Below are 24119 nucleotides of genomic sequence, written 5' to 3'. Positions count from 1 at the left end.
AAACGGAACGTTCTTTAATCTTGACAATTCGATTGGAATGTTCCTGTGCTACGGAACGTGATAGCTGTCAACTTGTCAATCGTTATCAGTTTTCCAATTTTCATGAAAACGCGAAAAATGTAGAGAGAATATACGCAATTTTCATAATGTTACATGAACTAAACAAACAGTTGCTATACAATATTGGTGAAATCATTGTTGGTTGAATGATTCCTACACAATTTGAACATTATAACGGGGACGAATTGTTCAAATAACCATTATTTTCCAATAGAATTGATTAATTTTATGCAAAAATGAACGTGAAAATGGAAGGAAGCACCGATTCCTTATCCGGTAGGTGTTTTGTAATTGTTTTTATTTGCTTTGGAATATTTTTTGTTTTGTCATTTTCATTACTAAGATATTTGTTTTCTAGTACTACCACCGACAATTGGTGGTTCTCCCGCGGTTCTACTGACCCCAGGGCGAACTAGAAACATAGCCCAGGATATGGAAGCCTTGAGACTGTCCAGGCAAGACAATCCCTACCTTCAGGTGAGTACATTATGTATTTAACTGAAATTACATAAGTCTGTATTACAGCATGATTGTAGTCATTATTTAACTTGTTAAACTCATTTGTTTTATAATTATGCTCGTATAGTTTCTGTTATACTACTTCAATAAATTTTCTTACGGCACACAGTTTCCTTTTAAATTTATTTTCACTGCAACTTTTAAATTTATTTTCATTACAACTTTTAAATTTGTTTCCATTAGAACAGATATATAAATAAAATAAATTTTGGGAAAACTTTAAAATTTAATAGTTTTCCATGATCTGATAGAGGATTACTTTTTAAAAGAAAATAGCACTATGCTTGTTTTGAAGTCAAAATGCATGTGCATAATGTAGAAATTGTTATATATATATTTTATTTTTTTTAATAGGAAAATACATTTTTTATAAGTTTAAAATACTACATTCAGGTCCCATCATGAGATTACAACAAGTATATCATCATCTCATTTTTATAAAATATGTGTGGTTTGAATAAACAGAATATAGTAACAGTAATAACATTGTCCTAGTGTAGGATAAAGATCCTTCCTTCCAGGACATTCTAGGCTATGATTAGTCATCCCATACTTTGATCCTGTGTCTTAATGCTGAAATATAATACTATACCACATAACTGTCATAAACACTACTTGGCTACATTTAGTTTGGGATAGATGAAGTCTCTGTTAGCTCTGGTCTGTAAAACAAGCAGGGAAAATATTATCAACATATAGATAACAAAACTCTTAACAGTACCAAATGACAGACATGCAAATAGGCGAATTGGAAAGTGGTGTAATTTTCATATTCCTCAACAGTAAATGTGACGGTGTCATTACAAAACAATGGTCTTTATAGATGCCAAATAAGTGTTTTCCGCTTTGCACCAATTTTTAGTCTACTATTGATTCCAATTTATTTCTTTGGCTCTATGCCAGTTGAAATGAATGAATAGATAGTTGCCAATTCAAAGCTTGCAGGTCACACTGGCATTGAGCAAGGCAGTTAATAATTCATTTCTGTAGGATTCATTGCAAAAGTCTTTTTGATTTACTAGTCTTACAACATTTCCGATATACTGTAATCATAATTAATATAAAATGGATTCTTCAACGTTTATCGGTTTCACCATAAAATCAAGTGTAGTGATTATAAAAAGACTGGCTATGGTTATTTACTTTTATTTATAAATACATTCAAGTGGTTTCGTTTTCTCTTTATCTTGAATTAATCCGAATATAAAATATCTATAATTAAGTAAAATTTGTGAGTTAATTAATTTATATAATAAAAAAACAATAGTTGTCTGGAAGAAATTGCTTGATTAGTGATAAAACATGTTTTATGCTATCTCAATTTATATGGTGATATTGTGATGTTCAACAGTTCATTAATTCATTTATTTTATCTTAAATTTCAGCAAGTGATGGCGAGTAGAGAAAGTCTGATTGAAAGTCACCACGATGAGTGCGAGTCAGATGACACCATACTCATGTCACAGGTAAATAAATAAACTGTTGTCTCAAATATTTTTGCTTTTAATAACACGGGCAATACTAGGACTAGGATAGCTAACGTTCTCTCTCTCATCTTCACATGTTCTGTTTGGATCGGAGACTCTACAAGGCCCGGAGTCAGCATAAAAAATAAATTTATTATTTAGAAGATTCTGCTGTGAGTTTTACATCTCGCATTCTGCCTGACGTCAATCCCTTCTTGGGAATGCTATTTTTACCTATCAGCTGCCTGCTGTGTTCTTTAGTCGCCTCGTTCGCCATCCACGGGAGGATGTGGGAAGGTCATATTCTAGGGCGGAACCACGCCCCCATGTAGATATTGTATAAAAAAAATATTCTCAAAAGAGTTGACGATAAAGTCATTGTATTCATTTGTAAAATGAATAAAAATAAATTATATTTACATACAAATTAACTGGCCGAGTACTTTCAAATTGTACAATCCAATTTATTTGGGCCTTCCGATTCAAGGCTGTGGTTAGATTAGGATGGTAATTACTAAAGTAGGTATCGCAAAATAACGCGCCAGTTTACTGCTTCTACAAGGTCCCAATCCCAATACTCATTTTATTGAATTTTGGGTTTATCAAAAGTACTACTTAAAATATAATTAAGTATTTTTTTTTTATTTTCTATATTGGCACAAAATTGTCTCATATTTGGATAACAATGTAATATTATAGAATTTTGTAGACGCACGCTGCTCTTCTGCTACTTTATACAGTAGCAGCATGTGCCCACTTCATTTTTCATTAAAATTGAAGTTAATAAACTTCCGTTTATCTTCTTCAGACTAAATACCATGTGGTGTATAAATTTCAGGAACGTTTTTGTTGTTTCTTCGTATTGTATAGTCTGTAGAAGATTAAATTCTTCCGTTTTATTTCGTTGACACGCCACGACATAGTCGCAGCGTGCCTTCGCAAAAATTTTACAATCGTGCAAGAGGTGCTCTGCAGCACACCAAAGAAACAAACATTTAATTTTGCCTCTGTTACTAATAATATAGAGATTATTAAAATTATGTGGCGTGTGGCCTTACATTAGGACCACTCACATACCCTCCCGTGGGTGTCGTACAACACGACTAAGGGACATATAGCTTTGGCAGCTGATAGGAAACAGCACTCCCAAGTCCGGATGTGAAATCACAGCAGAATCTACAAAAAGATCAAATAATGGTTTATTTTTAGGTCCGGAGAACACGTGAAAATGGGAGGGACAGAAAAAGAAACCTACAAGAAATTCTGAAAACGAGAGGGAAGCGAATTTGCGCCAATTCTCATTATTTATGTTATTGTTATAACAAATTACTAATTTAGTTAAAATTGTGTGACCTGCCTGTAATATATTTGGTCAATTCATTTTTTTTTTCGCTTTTTCTTAATGTTTTTTTTTTTTTGCTGTTACAGGAATTCGGCAGTACGGCACTAGATTTCGTGGAAGATGACCCACTGACCCTGAAGGAAGTCCACGAGCACATGATCCGGTCTCCACCGCCCATCACTAGCTGGCCTCATGGTAAGCATAAAAAAATATTGTATTGAATTAAAAGTATTGAAACAATGTGGCTAAATAAGCTTATACTTATATACTCTTATAATATTTTTCCATTTCTAAAATGGCCATGTCTTAATAACATTTTTTTTTTTATTTACAACAAGTGACAAATCGAACAAAAAATAAGGAAAGTCAAAGACAAATCAAAGTCATCGTGACTAAATATTAATTTTGCCATATATACAGACTGACTTTATAGTAAACTAGCTTTTGCCCGTGGCTTCGCCCGCATGTGTTTATCTGCGAAAGCGGGACACACACGATTTTCATACAAACTTTCACCCCTCATTACAGTCATTTAGGGGTACATATTTCTGAAAAAGTTGCCTATGTTTGAACGGTTGTCTTTAATACTTGCGCATACCATATTTCATCAAAATCCCACCAGCGATATATTAAAGTGTGTAGGTATTTACTGTGTATCATTACTGTAGGTATTTCTTCAAATTATGTCTCACTAAGAATAAGCACATTTTTATTAGATATCACTAAAATGATGGGTATACTACCTGGGGTGAATGAACGATTAGCGCACCAAAACTGTGATAACTCATCGTAACAACGGAAGTTAATACTAATATAGATATTTTTATAAACTTCCTACATCATAAAAATATTTAAACTGATGTAACATTTTAAAAATCTATTTCGACATATTACAACTTGGAAAAAAAATAACAATTTATGTATTACAAATACGTCTAGATAGACGTATTTGTAATACATAATATTTAAGTAATTGGTTTTTTTTATATATTTACTAGGTACCTATCATGTTTTTTCCCGATTCATTAAGATTCTACACAATTTCTTGTGCTGTGTTCTGACGAGGAAAACATGACACCCTGTCATTGTATCGGACTGTTATATTGTATGATCAATTCAATGCAATTTTATGATTAATAGGTACATAGATTCACATTCAGTTTTTATTATATTATTGAAATGAATTATAAATTATCTACGCAGAATTTTATGTAACAAAATATGTATTTTTGAAAAATTAATAGAAATGATATTTGAAAAAAAATGAATGATATTTGAATGTATCTTATCTAGCCACATTAGTGTTGCTAAAAAGTCGATAGTTCAGCTATCGGTAGTTGACCGTGAAAATCATTTACAACATCGAAAGGGCTATATCGTTACCATTGATTATTTTAAACTATAGCTATACAACTGTCGAGATTCTAGAGCAATCGATAGTGTGGTATCGATTCTGTCGATAGCTGAGAATGAGGCAATTAAATAAAATTAGTATAAATATTTGTTTGGCTTCAACTATGTATAAATCTAGCGAAGTGGACTCTCTTGTCTGAGCGTTTCCTCGCTGTGTCCTCACCGAGCGAGCCCAATTCCGTCAACTATTCGACTGGCAACACTAAGCCACATTTCCCCCCACAATAACTAATATAACTAACAAACGCTTTACTAATTTTCAAGACTCGCTGTCGTACCGCGCGGCGAGCGCCTTCGACTTTGACAGTTCGATGTACAGCGCGTACTCTACTGACGACCAGGTCACTAACTCCTGTATTTATGTGATGTCCTTTGTGCTGTCCTTGTGTGTTGCCATTTATAATGCACTTTATTTGTTTTAATTGCACTTTTTGGTCGCACGGTTGTTGGAATCAATAAATTGACGCTTGAAAGCATGGTTTATTTGTTTATTTTTTTTAAAATATGTATTTAATGTTTCTTAGTTTTTGGTAATGTGTAAAAAGTACTATATTATTTTATAATTAAAGCATATTTTGTAGGCTTTTTTTTTTGAGGGCTTAAAGTAAAATTATGTCCTTTTTGTCACATTTGTCATTTATTATTATTTTTTATTTATATGGTGGTCTTTTCTAAATCTTATCATAAAATCTTTCCTTTATATTGTGTCTTATTTGTAGGCTAACACGCTTAGTCTACAAATAAGACACAATATTTGTAGTTTTTTTGCACCTATATTTTTATTAAATATTTAACCAATATGTTATAAATTTAATAAAGGTCTCGGACGTTTGTTACTTCTAATTCGTAGATAAAGCTTTATGTGCAGTTTTGTCGCGTTTTACTCTTTATATTGTGAAAAGTTAAGTAAAGGTTATTTGATATCCTTAAATAAATAAAAAAACTACGGAATTTTTTACTAAATAGTTACTAAAATTATACAAATTGTATAGTTTCTTTCAAATTCACACCCCTACACTTTTTTATAAACAATAATATTTTGTGACAACCTTGACTTGTAGTGTCTAACGCGTGAGGGTTTCGACCGCGTCAATTTTTCAAATTTTAACAAAGACCCGAATGAGTTTTACTGTATGACTTTACATCAATTACTCTGTATTGTAGTAATGTCAATTTTATGAATGAAATGATTCCTTCCTCAAGAAAATTGACGGATTGTAATGACCGCGCAGCCGCAGCGGTCGTAACGCTCTGCGAACCACCCTTGAGGTTGGTTCGCAGACATTCAAGGCCGCTGGACAACTTTGTATTAATTATCTGTGGTAACGAGTCATCGTTGGATATTTAAGTTACCTTAGGGCCAGTAAATACCTACTGGCTAATCATAATAATCATTTTATTCAATGTACATGGAATCCAGGCGTTATTTTAATAAATTGAGTATCTGTGGTATTCAATCATTGACGCATTAATATCCCTGATATGGTTTTTTCTACATTTAGTATCAGCAACTATCATCTGTTGCACTTGTCAGACGCGATCACCTGGGTTACAGACAAAAAATATACCTTACTAGCTGCGATCCGGGGCTTCGCTCCCGTGAGAATTTCGAGAAACAAACCTACGTGTTATATACAGGTTATATTAATAGATACGTGTGCCAAATTTCATGACAATCCGTCCAGTAGGTTTTGCGTGAAAGAGTAACATACTTATACACATACATCTTCACAAACTTCGCATTTCTTATATATTAGTAGGATGGTATTTGTTTCTTTCTGAAATAAAATTAATCAAATATTTCAATGGCGACTGAATCGAGTGAAACAGATGACGAAAGGTTCCCCTGAACAGGAGCTCCTCGGAAGTAAATCCCCGCGGCCGGAGCGGCCGGAGCGCAGCACGCGGCCGCGCTCGTCCCGCTCGGTGTCGCCGCGCTCACACGATCTGTCGCTCTCTGCTCGACCCTTGTCTCTGCCCGGTGAGTTTCTTGACACAAGTTATCATTATTTTGTCTCTCTGTCATCTGACATCACATCTCTCTCTCTCTCTCTCTCTCTCTTTCTCTCTTTCTCATGCGTTCGAACACGGAGTCCGCATTTTACATGCTTTTATTTGTTTAAGTTTCACCCGTCCCGATGTTTGTTCGTGTGTCTCTTAATAAAATATAAGCAGGTTAGATTTCACCTACTTCCAGTTGTCCTACACATTTGAAATTTCCCACTTCGCTTCAGTTTCGATGACAATGCATTATTATTATAAGCACAACCTAATGGTACATCAAAGATCGGCTCCCGACGAGGGAACTCCTCGACGGTTTACAGCATGGATATGTGTTTTTTGTCGGGCGCTAAAAGCTAAAAGATCTCTCAAAAAATGACGACAAAAAAATTGAATGTTGAACACTTCAGATTTCTACAGGTGACATATTTTTCTTGATTATATTAATTAATTTTAAAATAAATTGTAAATAGCCCTTGTACCAGTGTTGGCCAAAGACCTCTTACCGTTGTGAGGAAACCAACTGGTTAATCCGGCTCGAAGGACCAAACTGTAAGATCTTGTCTAAGTATATATTATAAATAATTATACTAGGTATTCGACAAAGATTGTTTATTTAGGGCTGGTAAATTACGAGCAAATATATTTAAAGGTAACAACAGCAAAAATGGTGGATGACAGCTTTTGTATTGTAGAAAAGATGCATCGCGCAGGCGCGAGCTCGTCGTCACAGCGCATGCGCGTAGACAGCGACTACAATCAATTATTCCATCAATGTCTACATTTCAGGCGAGACCCACCTCCGAAACGCCTTAAGTAACAAAAAACAGAGCATGCAAACTGAAAGATTCTCCCTTCTGCAACACCCGCGTCCTTTGAGGCGGCCACACTCCAACCGCCGCGACGACGACAGCGTCCAGCTTGTGCAGGATTGCGACAAGTAATCCTGCGCTGTGCACTGAATCCTGTGCTGTGCATCGGGTTCTGTGCATTTGCGGGTGCGATTAAACGTCTATTATGTAAAGAAAGAATTAATGTTCTGTGCATTCTGTGCAATATGTGCGTGATTTATAACGGCCATTTGTGTAGACGGTGGTGATATGTTTCTGTGCACAGGGTTCTGTGCGTTAGCGTATGCAAATTATGCGCGTTGAATTTATGACATGGCCTTTCGCGCTGAATTATTATGTGCCAGTTATTGATAGATTTGAAGGTGGTTTTGTGCTGTGCACATTTTGTAAATCGTAAGTTGTCGAATTATGGAATTAAAAATTGAATTTATTCGGACGTGCACAAATTCTGTGCTCAGAATTATGTGCACTTAATTATTAGCTGGAATTACGAAATTATTGTGCATATGTTTAAAATGCGGTTCGCATTTAATATGAAAATTGGTGTGTTCAATATATAGGGGTCGTAAAAAGGGGTTTTGGGATAGTAAGGGCGGTTATTAAAAGGTTTAGGTAGGTGGTATGCAATTATGAAATGGAACCGATTGATCAAATATATATAAATATCTATCGCTATATAAAATCCATTCCAAAGATTTAAGTCATGTTTTCATGGTTAAATGATGATTATATTTTGATTATAATTGTATCAATGTATTTATATCGGTATTTGAAATTGTACATTCCATTAGGATAAATTTTGTTGTGAGTTTACCCCGAGTTAGTAATTTTTCAATTAGTTCAGTATCATTTTTTCTATTTGTCTTGTGATGTTCGTCTATAAAAAATATTTTTATATAAAAAATAGAAAATTATTAGAGACGATATACAGTACGATTTGTATATTATTTAAATTGCTTTTTTAAATAATTAATTTGAACTCACTTCAAAATCAAAATCGTCATAGATACTCCAAAAATCATCATTTATGTATGTGTAATGTGGAGGTTACCTTGTTTATGAATAATATTACGAATTCCTAAAATGCTCACTTTAGTATTATCACAATTACCGAATATAGTAGTAAAATTATACCAAAGGTACATAAATTTATTTTGTCCAATTTTTTGACTTGTGCGAAAAATTATAGGCATAGTTCTTAAAAACGTTTACTGAAATAGGTTATAAATTTAAGATGTTTGTTACCAAATAGGCTTTATTAGGCTCGTAGGATTTAATGTAAATTGCTGAATTACTGTGAAGTAAGAAAATATATTTTGCTAGAAAATAACAGTTGGTATATTCTGCAAATTTAGTTATTAAGTCATAAATTCTTATTGCTTTGAAACAGTTATTTAATCGAGTGAGAAATATTTAGATGCCGCTGAGGATCCCACTATGATTTTTACTTAAAACTTAACATTACACGAATGTATTTGTACGGTCTCTTTCTAAACCATACGATCTTGAATGATAAGTTGATGTGATTGATACCAACTGAATGATTTTACGATGTTTATTGATAAGATTGATAATTGATATGAGTGCATTCGATGAATGATATTTGTGTACTAACTAGATTTCGCCGCGGCGCATGTAATGCTGATGCAAGTAAAATATACTAAGTGTTTGCACTGTACAGTATTATTATAGTAAAGTCTGACTGCTTGGAATGATAATTAATATTAACTTGTACTCAAATATGTACACTCAAATAAAAATATATAGACTAAATTTGTTACTCGATTAAATAAATTTGAACATGGAGTGTGGAAAATTTACGTTACGTTTTGTGTCAAAATATTCTGTGTCGAAAAAAATATTCAATATAAAATAGATAATATTAGCATGAAGCAGGATGTTTATTTATTATAGTAGAAAATATTTATCCAAATAAGTGTAGTGAATGTTTAATTTTGATGTTAAATGTTTGCCGAAATAGTTTTGTGGCTCTACCACGCCACAGTTTAAATGACAAGAATTGAAACCCCATTAAAATATTGAAAATGTAACGCGATCAAAACTAATGTACTTAAAGTTGAGACAAATAGTAATAATGCAACTGTTTTTACAAAATAATAGTATGATATTATTTGGGTAATATTCTTACACAAATGTATAGTGTCCACCATTACAAAATATGTATCAGATGGTCTCCATGCAAGTATCTAAGGCAAATTGTTAGGCTCATTCATAGATTTTGTTAGATTTTCTTTAGATATTTCACTAGAAATAGCTTCTATTATTGAGTGTTATTTCGAATTTATGAATGAATTACTCAAAATGCACTTATGTATTCCAAATACCAGTGCAATGATATATTTGTATTCAAAATGTGCTTAAGAAAATGCAGGTATTTACTTAGATGCTATAATGAAATTTATTTTATGGTAACGTGTTGGTCCTTCTTATAGGAATTATTATTATATTACCTTTTTACTTAGCCAATGTTTTTTTTCTTTGTTAATTAGTTGTAGCTTAAAGTTATCGGCAAATGATTTTTGTACGCGAATATTGTAACCGATAAAATTTATGGGAATCTATCAATAGGTTATGTTTTAATACTATCATATATAAAGAAATAACGAAAAATTTAAACCTAGTTATAATAAAAAATAAATAATGTTCGGGTTCGGATAATGCGCATTAGTTTACGTGTATTTGTACAATGTGTTTCATTCCGCAAAAAGTCTGCCGTTGTGTTTTTTAACTAGTCTATACAGAAGGCCTACCACGAAACATACAACACTTAGCACGTTACTCTTATCTCTTTTTGACATAAAAAAGAGAGATTTTGACGCAATGACGTAGGTACTACGTTTTATGTTTCATGGTAGCCCCTCAGATTCTATCAGACATCCGTTTTAGTGTTAGCTTTTGGCGTCTTCGAATAATATTATAGTTATTTGTACTTATAATAATTTTTCGTGTATTTAACTTCATTAGCTTTAAAATGTTGTTAACAATAACTTAGAACACGTGAACATCAAATCAATAAATACATTAAAGATCAATTTATATTATAATATTGTTTTTTTATTTTGTGGTAAATGTGAAATATTTAAAAACTTGTAGCCATGACTATCTTTTTTTTTTTTTAAATTCAATTTATTCCGAACTGTTAAGTTCTTTGCTTTCTCTGTGTCTCTCTTTGCATTGTATTTTTTTTTAATAAGTGAGGTGTTTATGTAATGTTACCATAATATATAATAATTTTGTTTAGTCATAGGTGCTTAGGAGCTTCTGTTATGGCTCGGATATTGACAATGACGTTGATAATTATTATGTTTAAACTCTAAGTCGTGACGATATAATAATATTATCGATATAAATAAAGCTAGGATCTTTTTCAAATCGGAGAGAATTTTGCAGATCGATTTCTAAAAAACAATTAAACAGTAAACTTTCAATTTGAAACCAAATCCCATTTTAAGTGACGCTCGGCGTATGAGAAAACGCCCGTACGAGCGAAGCCTTAACGTAGCTGACCCTCATTGCATTAAATTAGTAAAATTTATCTGGTCTACTCGCTGGTCGAATTTCCAGATTTGTCGATTTAGTAAATAAAATGTTTGGATCACGTATAACTTTTTCATTTCCATCCATTATACATTTCCCCACATTTTCGAACCTGGGCCCTCGTGGTCCAGAGGCAGAGATATATAGTAGTCCTATCCTAGAGTGAGACCACACGCCACAAAATAATTTATGGCACTATCTATAAAGTCCTTTACCAACGGGGAGGGGAGGGATTGAAGGCATCCAAATAACACAAAGGAAATTTATTTTATAATTTTATTAAATTAATTCTATAACTTTTTTTACATATAGTAAAGTATGTGCCTTTCTTCGTCAATTGCAATGAGTAATGCTGCCAAGTCACATCAGCATAGTCACAAAAGTACCTAATATTTGCCTCTACGTTCAGACAACGAATGACTGCTAAACACCGCTTTCACAGTGCGAGCCCAGACGCCGTATCGATTGCCGTTTATAAATCGGTTGTATCGATTCGTACCGTTTAAAATCGGTACGTGGCGAGGGCTGCAGCAACCACAGCGAGCGCCGCGTCGCGCAACTTGGTCCAAGAATATATTTTATGAAATAATTTGTATAAAAATTTTGGCTCCAATATTTACAAGTGCACTGATAATTTTTTTACAACGCCGGATTATTATTTTACAGCGACTAAGTTTGCGTAAAATAACGCGGCGCGGCGCTGCTGTGCCAAAGGACAATATTGGACTTGGTTCCGATTCACTACGGTTTTGATTGACTATGTCGTAAATACAATTGGAATTTTGTTAATAGCATAGGTAGTATCTTGAATAGATTATTAAAAGATTCGATTCACCACCCTTTTTCCTCAGAAAAGGTATATAATAAAAGCCAGCACTTTTTGTTATTTCACCATACGTTACCAGCTGAGACAATAGCAAACCAATGCTTTAACCTGAAACAGTTCTTAGAAAAATAGCTATTGCCAAATTTTTAATACAACACCTTTTCAATTGCGTATAGAATCAAAACCGTATCGCAGGGGAAGCAAGGCCACATTTTTATTGCATTTCATTTCTAATAACACATTTCTTATCTAATAAGATGTGCGCGCGTACAGTGCGTCGCACGTTTCCTACGTTCTGTTCCAACAGTGCAGTCTAAACAGTCTGTGCACTGTGGGAACAGACCATAGACAATTTAGTTAAGGAAGAGACAACACCAAAGGCAGAGATGACTGGATCAGTTGGCCATTTTCGCCCGCGCTACATTATACTAACGTACTCTGAATATACTTCTCCCTGTGTCGTGTTTTAAAATTATACATTTAGAATTAACACTCAAGTAGGGGCTTATACAGAATTTGTACTCTATGAGCGTCCGTCGCCGCTTCTACACCCACATTCTCTCACGGAAGCGAGGTAGGGCTAAGGTTAAAAAGTTGCCATACGTGGCGTTAAGAAACACTCGAGCTTGATTTAATTTTACCCCTTAAGTTCGAAAGAATAGCGCGAAACGGCAAAAGACCGACTATCTCTGTCGCACTTAAGATTTGTGAACCAAAAAGTAAAGGGCTCAACTTAACGCCACGTACGCAAGTAATCTCATTCAAAATATAACTTCCATTTAGCGTAATTATTATCAGCATTACTGACATTTTTCAAGATAAACGCCACTCTAATACGGATTTAGAGCGTAAGCCTTAAGACTCATAGTTGAATGTATGTCATGTTTGCTGAATGGGAGCTGCATTTGAATTAGCTACGTAACTACAGTATCGGCAGGCATGTGACACGCTGAGTGGAAGCAAAACATTCGAAAACACGTCCCTAAAATAAAATAAATAAAATATTGCGATAGATAAATAGTTTTTTTTTAATATAAATAATTTTGTTGACGATGAGGAAGGTCGACAGAGGTGTAGCCGTCGGGCAGTCAGTCCCACCGCAGCTCGCAATGTTGTTCTTAAAATTAATTAACATTGAACTTTCAACAGCATTTCATAGAAATGTTGCCGACAGATTCGCAATTCAAACCAACATTCGCTCTGGTTACACAATTTAAAACTATCCGTACTAAATTTATATCAAGCGATTTTCTAGTGTACTTACTAAAGTTTCTTTTAAATAAATTAGAATTTAGATAACAACATGACAATTTAGTCATTGCCCTGAAAAATCATTATTACACGCATACCTAAAGTCTGTCCATCAATTTCGCGATGCAATACGAAAATTTTAATAACTGATCTAGTTAAAATTAGTAAATCTGTATCAATGTGATGATTTAATAATTTAATTTGTACGTTTACTTCGCGTAATTCCAGACAGAAACCAAAATTTGCAGCGGGACGTCTAAAAACACGTACTCATTATTTAACAACCAATTTAATTCCTGTTAAAGATATTGCTTGCGAGCCCACGGCGGGGACAGATTAAGCCAAGTTTACACGGATCGCGAAGCGCGCGGCGAACTGCGCACATATGCTTCACGCACGCAGCCACTGGGCGCCAATATGCCAACCAAGTAGATATACTAAGTGCCATTTTACAAGGTAATAGTAAAACTCCATATCCACAGGCATATTTATTTTGGTAAAAATAAACAGCAGTTGTATGAATATTCACTTTGTGCTGTATTATGAATGATTTCGTACAATACGAACTACCTATATATATTTTTTAAAATATTCTCATATCAATTAATTTTTTTAAGAAACAAGATAAAATAATTTGAGGTAATAGAACTGCGAATGGCATTGTTAAATTGTATACCATTACCACAATTTGTTGATATCACTCAGTTCTATAATGAAAAATATTGTGTTATCGATCCCAAATTCATTAATATAATTTATTATAATTCAGCAACTGATTACTGAAACTCTAGGGGAAATATGTGGCAAATAGGTGGTTGTTATCGCTGGCACAATGTATAGTTACTAAGTTCATGTAAACCAAGCATTAGTATCGGGTGTAGAGTATAGCCCGACGGAATCAAGCGCTTACGCATTTAACCTTAAGAGATCATGCTGTCATTTCTAAAACAAATTCATTACTTACAAAATGATACGTTACAGCTATACTTATTATAACATCCATACCTAAAACAATTTACAATTTATTATAATATTAGTTAGAATTAGAGAAAAAAAAAACCCACATCCGGAGGTTAGTGGTAAAAAATAATGAGTTTATAGAATAAAATCATGTCGACTAAGTGCTTATAACGATTTTGATGATCAAATATTGCTTTTATTTATATTTTCATGTATGAAGTCCGGCCGTGTGCACATATTTTTTTAACTTTCTATGATCCTCGATGGTGGTAAGATGTACGGACGTACATGAAGTGATTTCACATTACTCTCATTATTTTATACCGAAGGGAAGGCGTGAGAATGGACTCGAATATCCTACCGAATGCTCCATCGAAAAGAATACATTATAATACAACGAAATTCAGTCAGATTTCAACAAATTAACAATTTACAAGATACAATCTAACAAAATATATCTCTCTGCTGTCCCGCTGTGCGTCGAGCACGTTCTCAAGTCGCTCCTTTTTTATTATTATTTTTGGTACATGAATGTCCACATAAAATATAATCCATTGAAGTAATTATGTCATTAAAATATAACCTAAAAATTTTTTAATTCATTTTTTTAAAGTGCTTACTTAAATAAATTCTAAATATAATGCGACCAAAATGAATACGGTCTAAAATTGGATAAATATATTAATATTTCATATATCATTTAAATATCTAAGACTGAAAATTGATTAATGACCCTTTTGCGACCGTAATTTTGAAAATTTTGCTCGCATAATGTCAGATCCGTTCAAGGGAAGCGACAAGGAGATTGCCTGAAGAATGAACTTTAAAATCAAAGCGATAAGGTCGAATTGAGCAGATGTCGTATGTTTTCTTTTCACATTCAAAGAGTAGCTTCCTTTGGACCGATCAAATCGTTTACAGTAAGTATATATTTTTCTAGATATTCCAGATTTCCTCTTTGGTAAGAGTTTGTATGACAATATTACTAAAATGGACGTGTGACAATGGAGTGAGATCATTAATATTCAATATTAATACTTACAATACGACGGTTAGTAAGTGATGTATGTACTATGTGTATAGGAGATACTGTCGTAATCTAATGTCAGAAAAAAAAAACAAATATTTTTTTTACAATTCATCATTCAATTCATATATAATCATACTGGTAGTTTAATCGCAAATCGGAAATGTATGTAACGAAAATTTTAAGGATATATTTATCCTAATATATAAATTTTCATTACATACATTTTCATTTGATTATGTTAATTAAATTAACGCAAAATAATAAATCGTTACGACAGTGTCCACTACCGCTTAGTTTTCAGTAATTAAATGTAATTCAGTTTATGAATAAACCAAGCAAGTTGACTATCACCTAGGATTCATAGCCGTACTGTACTGTTTGTTATGCTCACTTCACACGAGCTTAGTAACTATACGCTTAGTAAACATCCAAAAATTAAATTATTATTTTATTAAGCTGTAAAGGAGGCATGCAAAGTGTATAGCTACTAAACTCATGTAAACTATGTGTTAGTAAAGAATCGACGGACAAGTTAACCGCAGTGCTAAATTATATCCGGCGGCGCAGCCCATCATACAGACTTACGCTTACTGATTAATGATTAATTTATACAGAAAAAATAATTATATACAAAATATAAAATAGATATTTCTATACAACATTCGCTATATAAGCAAATTCTCTTTTTGTGAAAATCAATAACAGTAAGTACAGAGTTTTAGAAGTCGTTCTCTCAAAGATTTGCATTCGAATAAGTCCAATAGAAAATTCAATAATAAATACAAAAATAATAATCAACTGTTATCTGATCACATCGGGCCATTTGAATCTTTTACGGCCATTTCCATATATTAATAAAGTTAAAATATTAAAAGAATATATTATTGAATATACATATATCCGCAAATATCTCAAGTGTTTAACACAAAAATGGAATAGTGACATTGATGCGGACAAAATGAACACGTCACACGAAAAACGCGGGAGAGAACAGAACGTCGAAAGGAATTTTTGGCAATTTTGTACTCAGTGATGTAGTGTGTGTGTGTCGTGTTTTGTGTGTTTATGTATGTGTGTGTGTGTGGGTGTGTGCGGCGCGGGCGCGGTTCCGTCACTCTGTCGCAGACTGTGGCACGTTCCGTTTCAGTCACAGAAACAACATTCGCCTTAATACATGTATCAACAAAATGTTCTACTGTTTTATGTTACGAAGTTACGTGAGCGTCGCCGCCGCGAGCCCCGCGCCGCGTCCCCGTCACCTGGAATACACAAATACCACATTTAGTTAATCTAATATGAAGTAGAAAATTCAATTATAACGCAATGGTGTGCAGAGTAAATGGTCGTTGGTGAAGAAAGGTTCTCATGTTGCTACACGAGAACCTTTCTTCACGAACGTTCGAACGACAAGCTCGTCATGCAACATCTCCATTGTTTAAAGTCGCGGGAAGATGCTGGATGAAGATTGCTTGTGTCCACGGTCCACTTGTGTACAACGATTTTATTTATGCCGGAATATTATAATAAAATCAAACATACGATCTAAATAATAGTTAATATCAGTCCTATTTCATACTTTAGGTTGAATGAAATAATAGTAGCCTAGTTTTCAAAATAGGATAATGTTTACAATATGGACTTCTTCAAAAAGGGCATGAAAAGATTAATTCAAGGCCGGAAACGCCCTTGGTTCGGAGCGTCCATAGGCAGTAGTATAAAAATGTTAACACTTGGAAGAAGCTTAACTGACCTAAACCCTAGTGCGCGCGGAGCGGCGCACGCGCGTGCAGTCGCGCGGCGACCGCGCGCGCGCACGTCCGCGTCGCGCGCGCGCGTACCCCACCCCGCTGTCCCCGCTGTGACCGGACACTAGAGACTCGCTGTCGCTCTGGTTGGACGTGTAGCCAATCACGTCCACTTCATCTGGAAAAAGGGAATATTACATTTTTTAAAAAGAATTTAATTTTGTGGATGACAGAATAAAGAGTAACATATCCCAAAAACTTGTGTATGTAATTTAAAGCGTCAAATCAATAAACTGAATAGTTACTAAACTCGTGTCAAGACAGCATAATATAGAACGCAAAGAAGAAGCAGGTAAACAGTTCTTGGACGGTTAAGAAAAAAGTCAAATACGTTAAAATTCTTAATTAATTAAAATAGTACCTTATGAATTTACTTAAAAAAAAGATTTTTTTAATCCAGCACTCTTCGAGAATTAATAGTGAGAGAAACATAGACTATCACTCTTGATTGGATTAAAATATTTATCAAAAAACACCTATATCAGTTGCTTTATAGAAAAACAGTACTTTATTAAATAGGTATATTGACTAACCGATAACATCCGGGTTTTATTAATGAAAACATTGCTCAAAGCTCGGCTTACACTAGTTAGCCGTCGACTCGGATGTATAGACTAATTATTGCTCACAGACAGGCAACATGGCGGCGGTATGTTGGCGCCAATTTACTGCGATACATGTTAAATGGCGAGCAATTGAACGCCGGGTTTTATAAAAGGAATAGTTAGCTTTTACGCAGAAAAGATCCAGAGAGAAAATGGAATATGTTTCGTTTTGCTTTTGCGTTTACGCTCGTTAGTGGCCAGCACTCTGTCGTAGATTTATCGATGACTGACAGATAAGTACAAAAACAAGAAAAGGAGAAAAGCAAGCTGAAACTTTGTTCCAATTTCAGACACATTTCAGACGTCGCTGTAATGTGTCAATATTGTCAATAGTAATTTAATACACAGTGTAAACTGAAATGGAAACTAGACGGAACCCGAACGACATTCTTTTTTCGAATCCCGTCATCGTCTGCAAATCCCACATCCGGGGATTACGTCAGCAAACGTGAGCGTGTCTGATGCCGATTTCATATTCCTCTTCTGTTGAACCACAGATTCACTACAGGATTGATTGCACGTAATCTTCTTATGGATTTGTCATCACTAGCTAGATACTGATTTCGCGTCGATAGATACTGATTTTCGTGCTAACTGTTTTCGCGTGATATTTTGTGTGCCTAAATTAAATGTTTTATGCAACGTAGTGGGTTAGCCAAGACCCATAAACCGCTGTAGAGCCACAAGAAGTATGTATCCAATATAATCCCAGTCAGATACCAAAATATAATTAGCTACATACAATCTGGCGCCCAACGTGTTACATCCAAAATTGCATGGACAACGTCCTTACGTATTAAAGTATACAATCTATGGTAATCTTTGTAAAAAGCAAATTTATGCTAATCAGACATTAAAAAACAGATGTTACAAGAATAATACAATAATTATTAATTGGTGCGCAAGCGAGTCATATTTATAGAATCCACAGATTAAAAACATTCAAAAATAAATCCACTATCTTTGACCATCCACCCACAGATAAATAATCAAATTGCACATTCAAAATACGGTCGCTCGCAACGCCACCATATATCGCGCGGAATTTATTCGCGTCATTGAAAAACGTCGACGGTTTAACGCGTTAAATTCTTTAATTTGGAAAAAAAATATTCGACATTTCCGAGTCTGCTGGTTGGGAAAAAAAGAGGACATATTTTGAAGGAACTAAGATAAAATAAGTTCTACATTAATGACATTAAGGGTGATTAGTGCCAATAATAGGTACACCATAAACTACATATTTTTTCAATTTGCATTGTACTTACGTTTATGGCATAAATATTTCTGGATTCTTTAGAAAAAGATTTTGATTTCAAATAGCACTTACAAAAATCGGATAGTTCGTTTCGTGCTCACCACGGCAAAAGATTTATAGTAGCAAGCGACGAAATAATTCAAAAGAAATAAATCAAAGGGTAAAAGTAAGCAAGAATAGTGTACTACAATAAACTAATATACCAAAGGTTTCCTTTGTCCGTGACCTTTTGTTGCGAGATTCAAATAAAATACGATTGTAATGTGCAAAATCACTACACAAGGCCGCACGGAAAGGCACAATTCATACATTTTATTAGGCATAATTTTCATTACGATACTAGTATAATAGTGGCGCGGTACGCGGTAATAGATTCGTTCGTGTCATCGATTAGCTTTCAAGCGTTAATGTCAAAATTCGTCCTAAAGTTAATACATGTAAAACTTGATGTTTACACGTGAAATTTTGTTTGACGGACAGTTTTGTTGTGAAAATTAGACTTTAGTGAAAGAAGGTACATAAAATTATAGAATGTATAGGTTGAATAAAGGGAATATGATGCTACGTGTAGTTATATAGAGAATAGGACGCTTCTATGTTCTCCTGTGCATGTTGTACGAGGCGATTAGTCTAGACAGCTGATAAATTTTGGTACATTATGACCTAAACAAATTCCTATTATCGAAATTAACGAGTTTACTTCATGAATTGTTTAAAAACGTGGACGTTCTTGACTCAGAATCTAAAGCGAGACCTTGGTAACCTGAAAGTTAAATTACGCCGCAAAGGGGACATATATCCAATATGTCTGCGTGAAATCCCGATTCGGAATATACTCTTATTCAGTAGAAACACCTGCCTTCACCCGATAAATCTCCACTCGATAATTCACAGTGTTTGTCTCTCCGGGTAATAAATCCCCGGGTTCTGGCGGTGACGGGACACACACACATACACACAGGCCGGTAATGCGTCTTAACGGGAAACTTCGTTATTTATATGTTTTGCTCCAAATTATTAGCTGGGGGCCGATTCTCTGTGATAGTTTTTATGGTCATTATGCCGAAAGTAGATAGGTTAATGTGCCAATCAATATTAACTGCTATTATTACAGTTTCGTGTAATTTTTTCAGTATTAGGCGGTCTCAGATGGCAGTAGTAGTAATCTATTGTTTGAATTGATTATAATTACTCAAAAAACTAAAAAGAAAATCACACATTACAGATATATTGGCTTTAATAACCATAAAACCTAACACAGTTTTTGGTTAAATGGTTTGGAAATCTAACTATAGATTGTATGGAAACTAAAATTATTATTTCATTTGAAATATAACTTGAAAGTCAATACGCGAATTGACTTGCAACGAGAATTGTTGATATTTATTATACCAAATGTTATTTCGTACAATTTGATAATCACAATGGTCTGACAAGAAAACGGACCCTGGGCTCCGACACTCAACTGCTGGACAACGGTACACCACAACACACCACAACAACGGTAGGAACACGGAAAACGCTCAGATATGAAAGAGTTATTTCGTAAAATTTCACCGTCAACGGGTGAGCAGAACAAAATTTGGCAAAAGTTAGTTCATCATAACAATTATTACACACTTCAAAATGCAAAGGTTATATAGGAGTGTTAATGTTAGCGTTTTTATTGCTGTACAGCGGTCGTAAAATAAATTAGTACAGTCACTCCCATCGGTGTCGTAAACAACCGAATAATAGTGGTATTAGCGTTTGACATTATAAAACGACAATTTTATAGTGCGGTTGGCGGGAAAACACATGCGCTGTTTTCAATAGGTATTCGTAATAAAACATATAAAATTACTTATTACTAAATATTTTTTAAACGCCAGTATTTTCAAATTTACCTACGATGGAATGCAACAATTTAAAATTTAAAAATATATTAGATAGTCAGACGAACATCGACCTTAAATGTATTAAGCTTTCATGCGAAATATTTCTCAAATTGAATGAATAATGGCTTCATTCATTCAATCACTCGTACACGTATCGGTGGGAAATGCTAAAATCCAATCTACTTGCGTGGAATTAGGATCTCGTAAGACATTTGACGCGTAAAGAAATTCAATTCCGTGCAAATTGGAGGAAATTAGATCTATGGCCCGTCGGTGGAAGGAAACAGGAGGTGGAAAACAACATGACAGTTTCCGGAAATTATGATAACAGGCGTTTTTGCTACATTCAGTAGTTGCCAGGCGGATATTTAGCGAGATTGTTATATTGAAATACTTCCACTTCTTATGTCAAAATTCAAATTCAAATCATTTATTCAGAAATTAGACCTTCACAGGCACTTTTTCTCGTCAATCTTTAAATTTATAGTTATTTCTCACAAGCTAGAAACTACTGGCATTTCGGAACGACCACTGCTGAGAAGAAATGCCGAAAGAAACTCATTTGAACAGTGTTGGTCCCTATCATGCCAGATCGGCTTACCATTATTGTTTCTTACAAAAAAATTTTTTTTTCTTTTCTTTCTAATAATATATAAAAGTACATAATGTACATAGTCAAAAGGTATATCAAAACAGGTTATGATCGTGATCCGAGTGCTGATTATAATATATATATATATATATATATATATATATATATATATATATATATATATATATATATATATATATATATATATATATATCGATGTGAAACAATTAACTTACATGAAAATATATGAGAAACGAGATGACCAGTTCCCTCTGGCAGCACCCGTTCACGAGTTGACGCATGGGACAGCCATCGCGTAGCTCAACCATAATAGAGGGAACCTCACGACCCGGCCCACGACGCCACCACCAGATTGACCATTTGAGTGAGCATGACACACTCGATTCCCATGACTTCATAATTACAATTCTTATTCGTCGAAATAGAAGTATAATTCAGACACTTGAAGATCACAAATCACGTACATGTTTTACAAATAAAATTTAAATGCCATACGAATTATTATAACAAAATTCAAAATTGTGAATAAAATAATAAAAAACAGTAAAATAAAAATTAGGAGATCATGTGTGGAGTGGCAAAGTTGTCGGGAGGATCCAAGCGTTTTTATCAGTCAAATAGGCGTTAATTGTGTAATACGCTTTATCCATTAAATTTTTCTTAACATAAATTTTAAAATTTTTCATTGGCAGATTAATAGCCTCTGCAGGGAGTTTATTGAATAATTTTACACTTTGACCCACGAAAGACCGCCGAACCTTTTTAAGCCTGAATCTATTCATACAAAGTTTGTGCTTATTTCTAGTGTTTACACTATTTACTTCGTTTAATTTTTTATATAAATGTAAATTTGATTTGACAAAAATAAGCACATCAAAGATATACTGACATACAACAGTGAGGATGTTAATTGTTTTGAAGAGTTCTTGAAGAGAATCTCGAGGTTTTAACCCATAAATAAAACGGATAGCTCTTTTCTGTAATACAAAAATTTTTCCTATGTCAGCTGCATTACCCCAAACTAATAGTCCGTAGGACATAATGCTATGAAAGTAGCTGAAATACACAAGTCTAGCTGTATCTATGTTCGTACACTGTCTGATCCTTCTCACTGCAAAAGCTGCCGTACTAAGTTTTTTGGCCGTGATTTCAATATGTTTATCCCACTTTAATTTGTCGTCCACAGTAATGCCCAGGAATTTAGTACTATGTACCCATTCTAGAGCTTTACCATTTACTGTTAAAGGTATAACATTGTGCGAGTTATTTAAGAGAGAAAATTTAATACATTTTGTCTTTTCTGTATTTAGAGCTAAGTTGTTGGTTGTAAACCAGTTAAGCACTACCGACATGCTATTACTTATAAAGTTATAGTTTTCACTTTTTCTATTGACTTTAAATAATAAGGATGTATCGTCTGCAAATAGAACTACTTCGCATAAATGTTGGGCAAGGCATGGGAGGTCGTTAATATAAATCAAAAACAAAAAGGGACCGATAATGGAGCCTTGAGGTACGCCTATGTGAACAGGTGCACTATCGGAAATTGTTTTGTTAATTTCTACTCTCTGTGTTCTATTATCTAGGTAAGACGAAAGAACACTAAGAGCCGCGCCAGTGACACCATAATGATGAAGTTTATTTTTGAGTATATTATGATCTACACAGTCAAAAGCTTTCGATAAGTCACAGAAAATACCTACGACATCTTGCTTGGATTCCCAAGCTTCATTAATTATTTCGACTAAAGTGGCTGCTGCATCAGTAGTTGAACGACCTTTGGTGAAACCGTATTGACGATTATGTAAAATTTTATTTATATTAAAATACGACACAAGTTGACTGAAAATAATTTTTTCAAATATTTTACTTAGAGTGGGTAAAATAGAAATAGGTCTATAGTTTGTGGGATCATGTTTAACGCCTTGTTTAAATAGAGGAATTACTTTACTTATTTTCATTAAGTCTGGGAACACGCCTTCAGATATACATTTATTGAATATTATGGTTAGGTGAGGAGCAATCAGGTCAATAATGCTGCTCAATACTGAGACGGAAATCCCCCACAGGTCCTCAGTGTTTTTAACATTTAGGGCTTTAAAAGCACATATAATTTCATCTGGTGTAATATGTCTGAATGTAAAAGTGGACTTAGGGTCCGGAGCATTTCTTTTTAATAGATCATCTGCCGCATAGGAGCAAGAGAAAAGGGATCCTGTGATATTCTTAGAAATGTTGGAAAAGAAATTATTAAATTCGTTGGAAACTTCGTCATCTGCACTTATGGTTTTACCGTCAAGTTTTAATACAAAATTTACGTCGCGCGTGTTAATTTTACCAGTCTCTTTATTTATGATAGACCAGGCCGTCTTTATCTTATCACTCGAATTTTTTATTTTATTAGTTAAATACAAAGATTTCGCGACAGAACATACTTTTTAAAAGTTTTAGAATAGCGTTTAACATATGTTATGAATTCCGCATTAAAATTGTACTGTTTTTGGCCATAAAGTTGATAAAGTCTGTTTCTACTAATATAGATACGTTTCTACTAATATAGATATGTCATATTAAAACATAAGACGTGTATGTTTTGTATTTTTTGTTTGATATTCAATGATTTCATTTAACGGTTTTCATAAAAGTTTTTCATAAAAGTAAAAAATAAACAAGGTGAAACCATA

The 24119-nt window shown here is 34.0% G+C and overlaps 2 protein-coding genes across 4 annotated transcripts in view; one reads left to right on the top strand and one right to left on the bottom strand.

Moving 5' to 3' along the window:
- The first annotated feature begins 50 nt into the window (after window positions 1-50).
- On the top strand, window positions 51-11273 carry LOC128671945 (uncharacterized). Of its 2 annotated transcripts, XM_053748792.1 has the most exons (7): window positions 51-336; window positions 419-537; window positions 1965-2045; window positions 3474-3582; window positions 5065-5141; window positions 6655-6781; window positions 7591-11273. In XM_053748792.1, exons 1-7 carry the CDS (start codon window positions 297-299, stop codon window positions 7743-7745), a joined length of 708 nt encoding a protein of 235 aa, XP_053604767.1. In that variant the 5' UTR covers window positions 51-296; the 3' UTR covers window positions 7746-11273. The 2 variants fall into 2 exon arrangements, with proteins under 2 accessions (XP_053604767.1, XP_053604768.1); XM_053748793.2 differs by lacking the exons at window positions 51-336; window positions 419-537 and adding an exon at window positions 1532-1713.
- A 199-nt stretch (window positions 11274-11472) lies between these two features.
- Window positions 11473-24119, bottom strand: part of LOC128671784 (max dimerization protein 1-like) — a 296995-nt gene continuing 284348 nt past the window's right edge. For both annotated transcript variants that reach the window (XM_053748542.2, XM_053748541.2), the window contains exons 6-7: window positions 17028-17200; window positions 11473-16536 (exon numbers count right to left, since the gene is read on the bottom strand). In XM_053748542.2, the coding sequence (XP_053604517.1) occupies window positions 17028-17200 (173 nt within the window). In that variant the 3' untranslated portion in view covers window positions 11473-16536. The remainder of the gene's footprint in view (window positions 16537-17027; window positions 17201-24119) is intronic.

The sequence above is a fragment of the Plodia interpunctella genome, chromosome 8, assembly GCF_027563975.2.
Source record: "Plodia interpunctella isolate USDA-ARS_2022_Savannah chromosome 8, ilPloInte3.2, whole genome shotgun sequence".
NCBI lineage: Eukaryota > Metazoa > Arthropoda > Insecta > Lepidoptera > Pyralidae > Plodia > Plodia interpunctella.
This window is presented reverse-complemented; position numbering and strand designations above follow the sequence as displayed.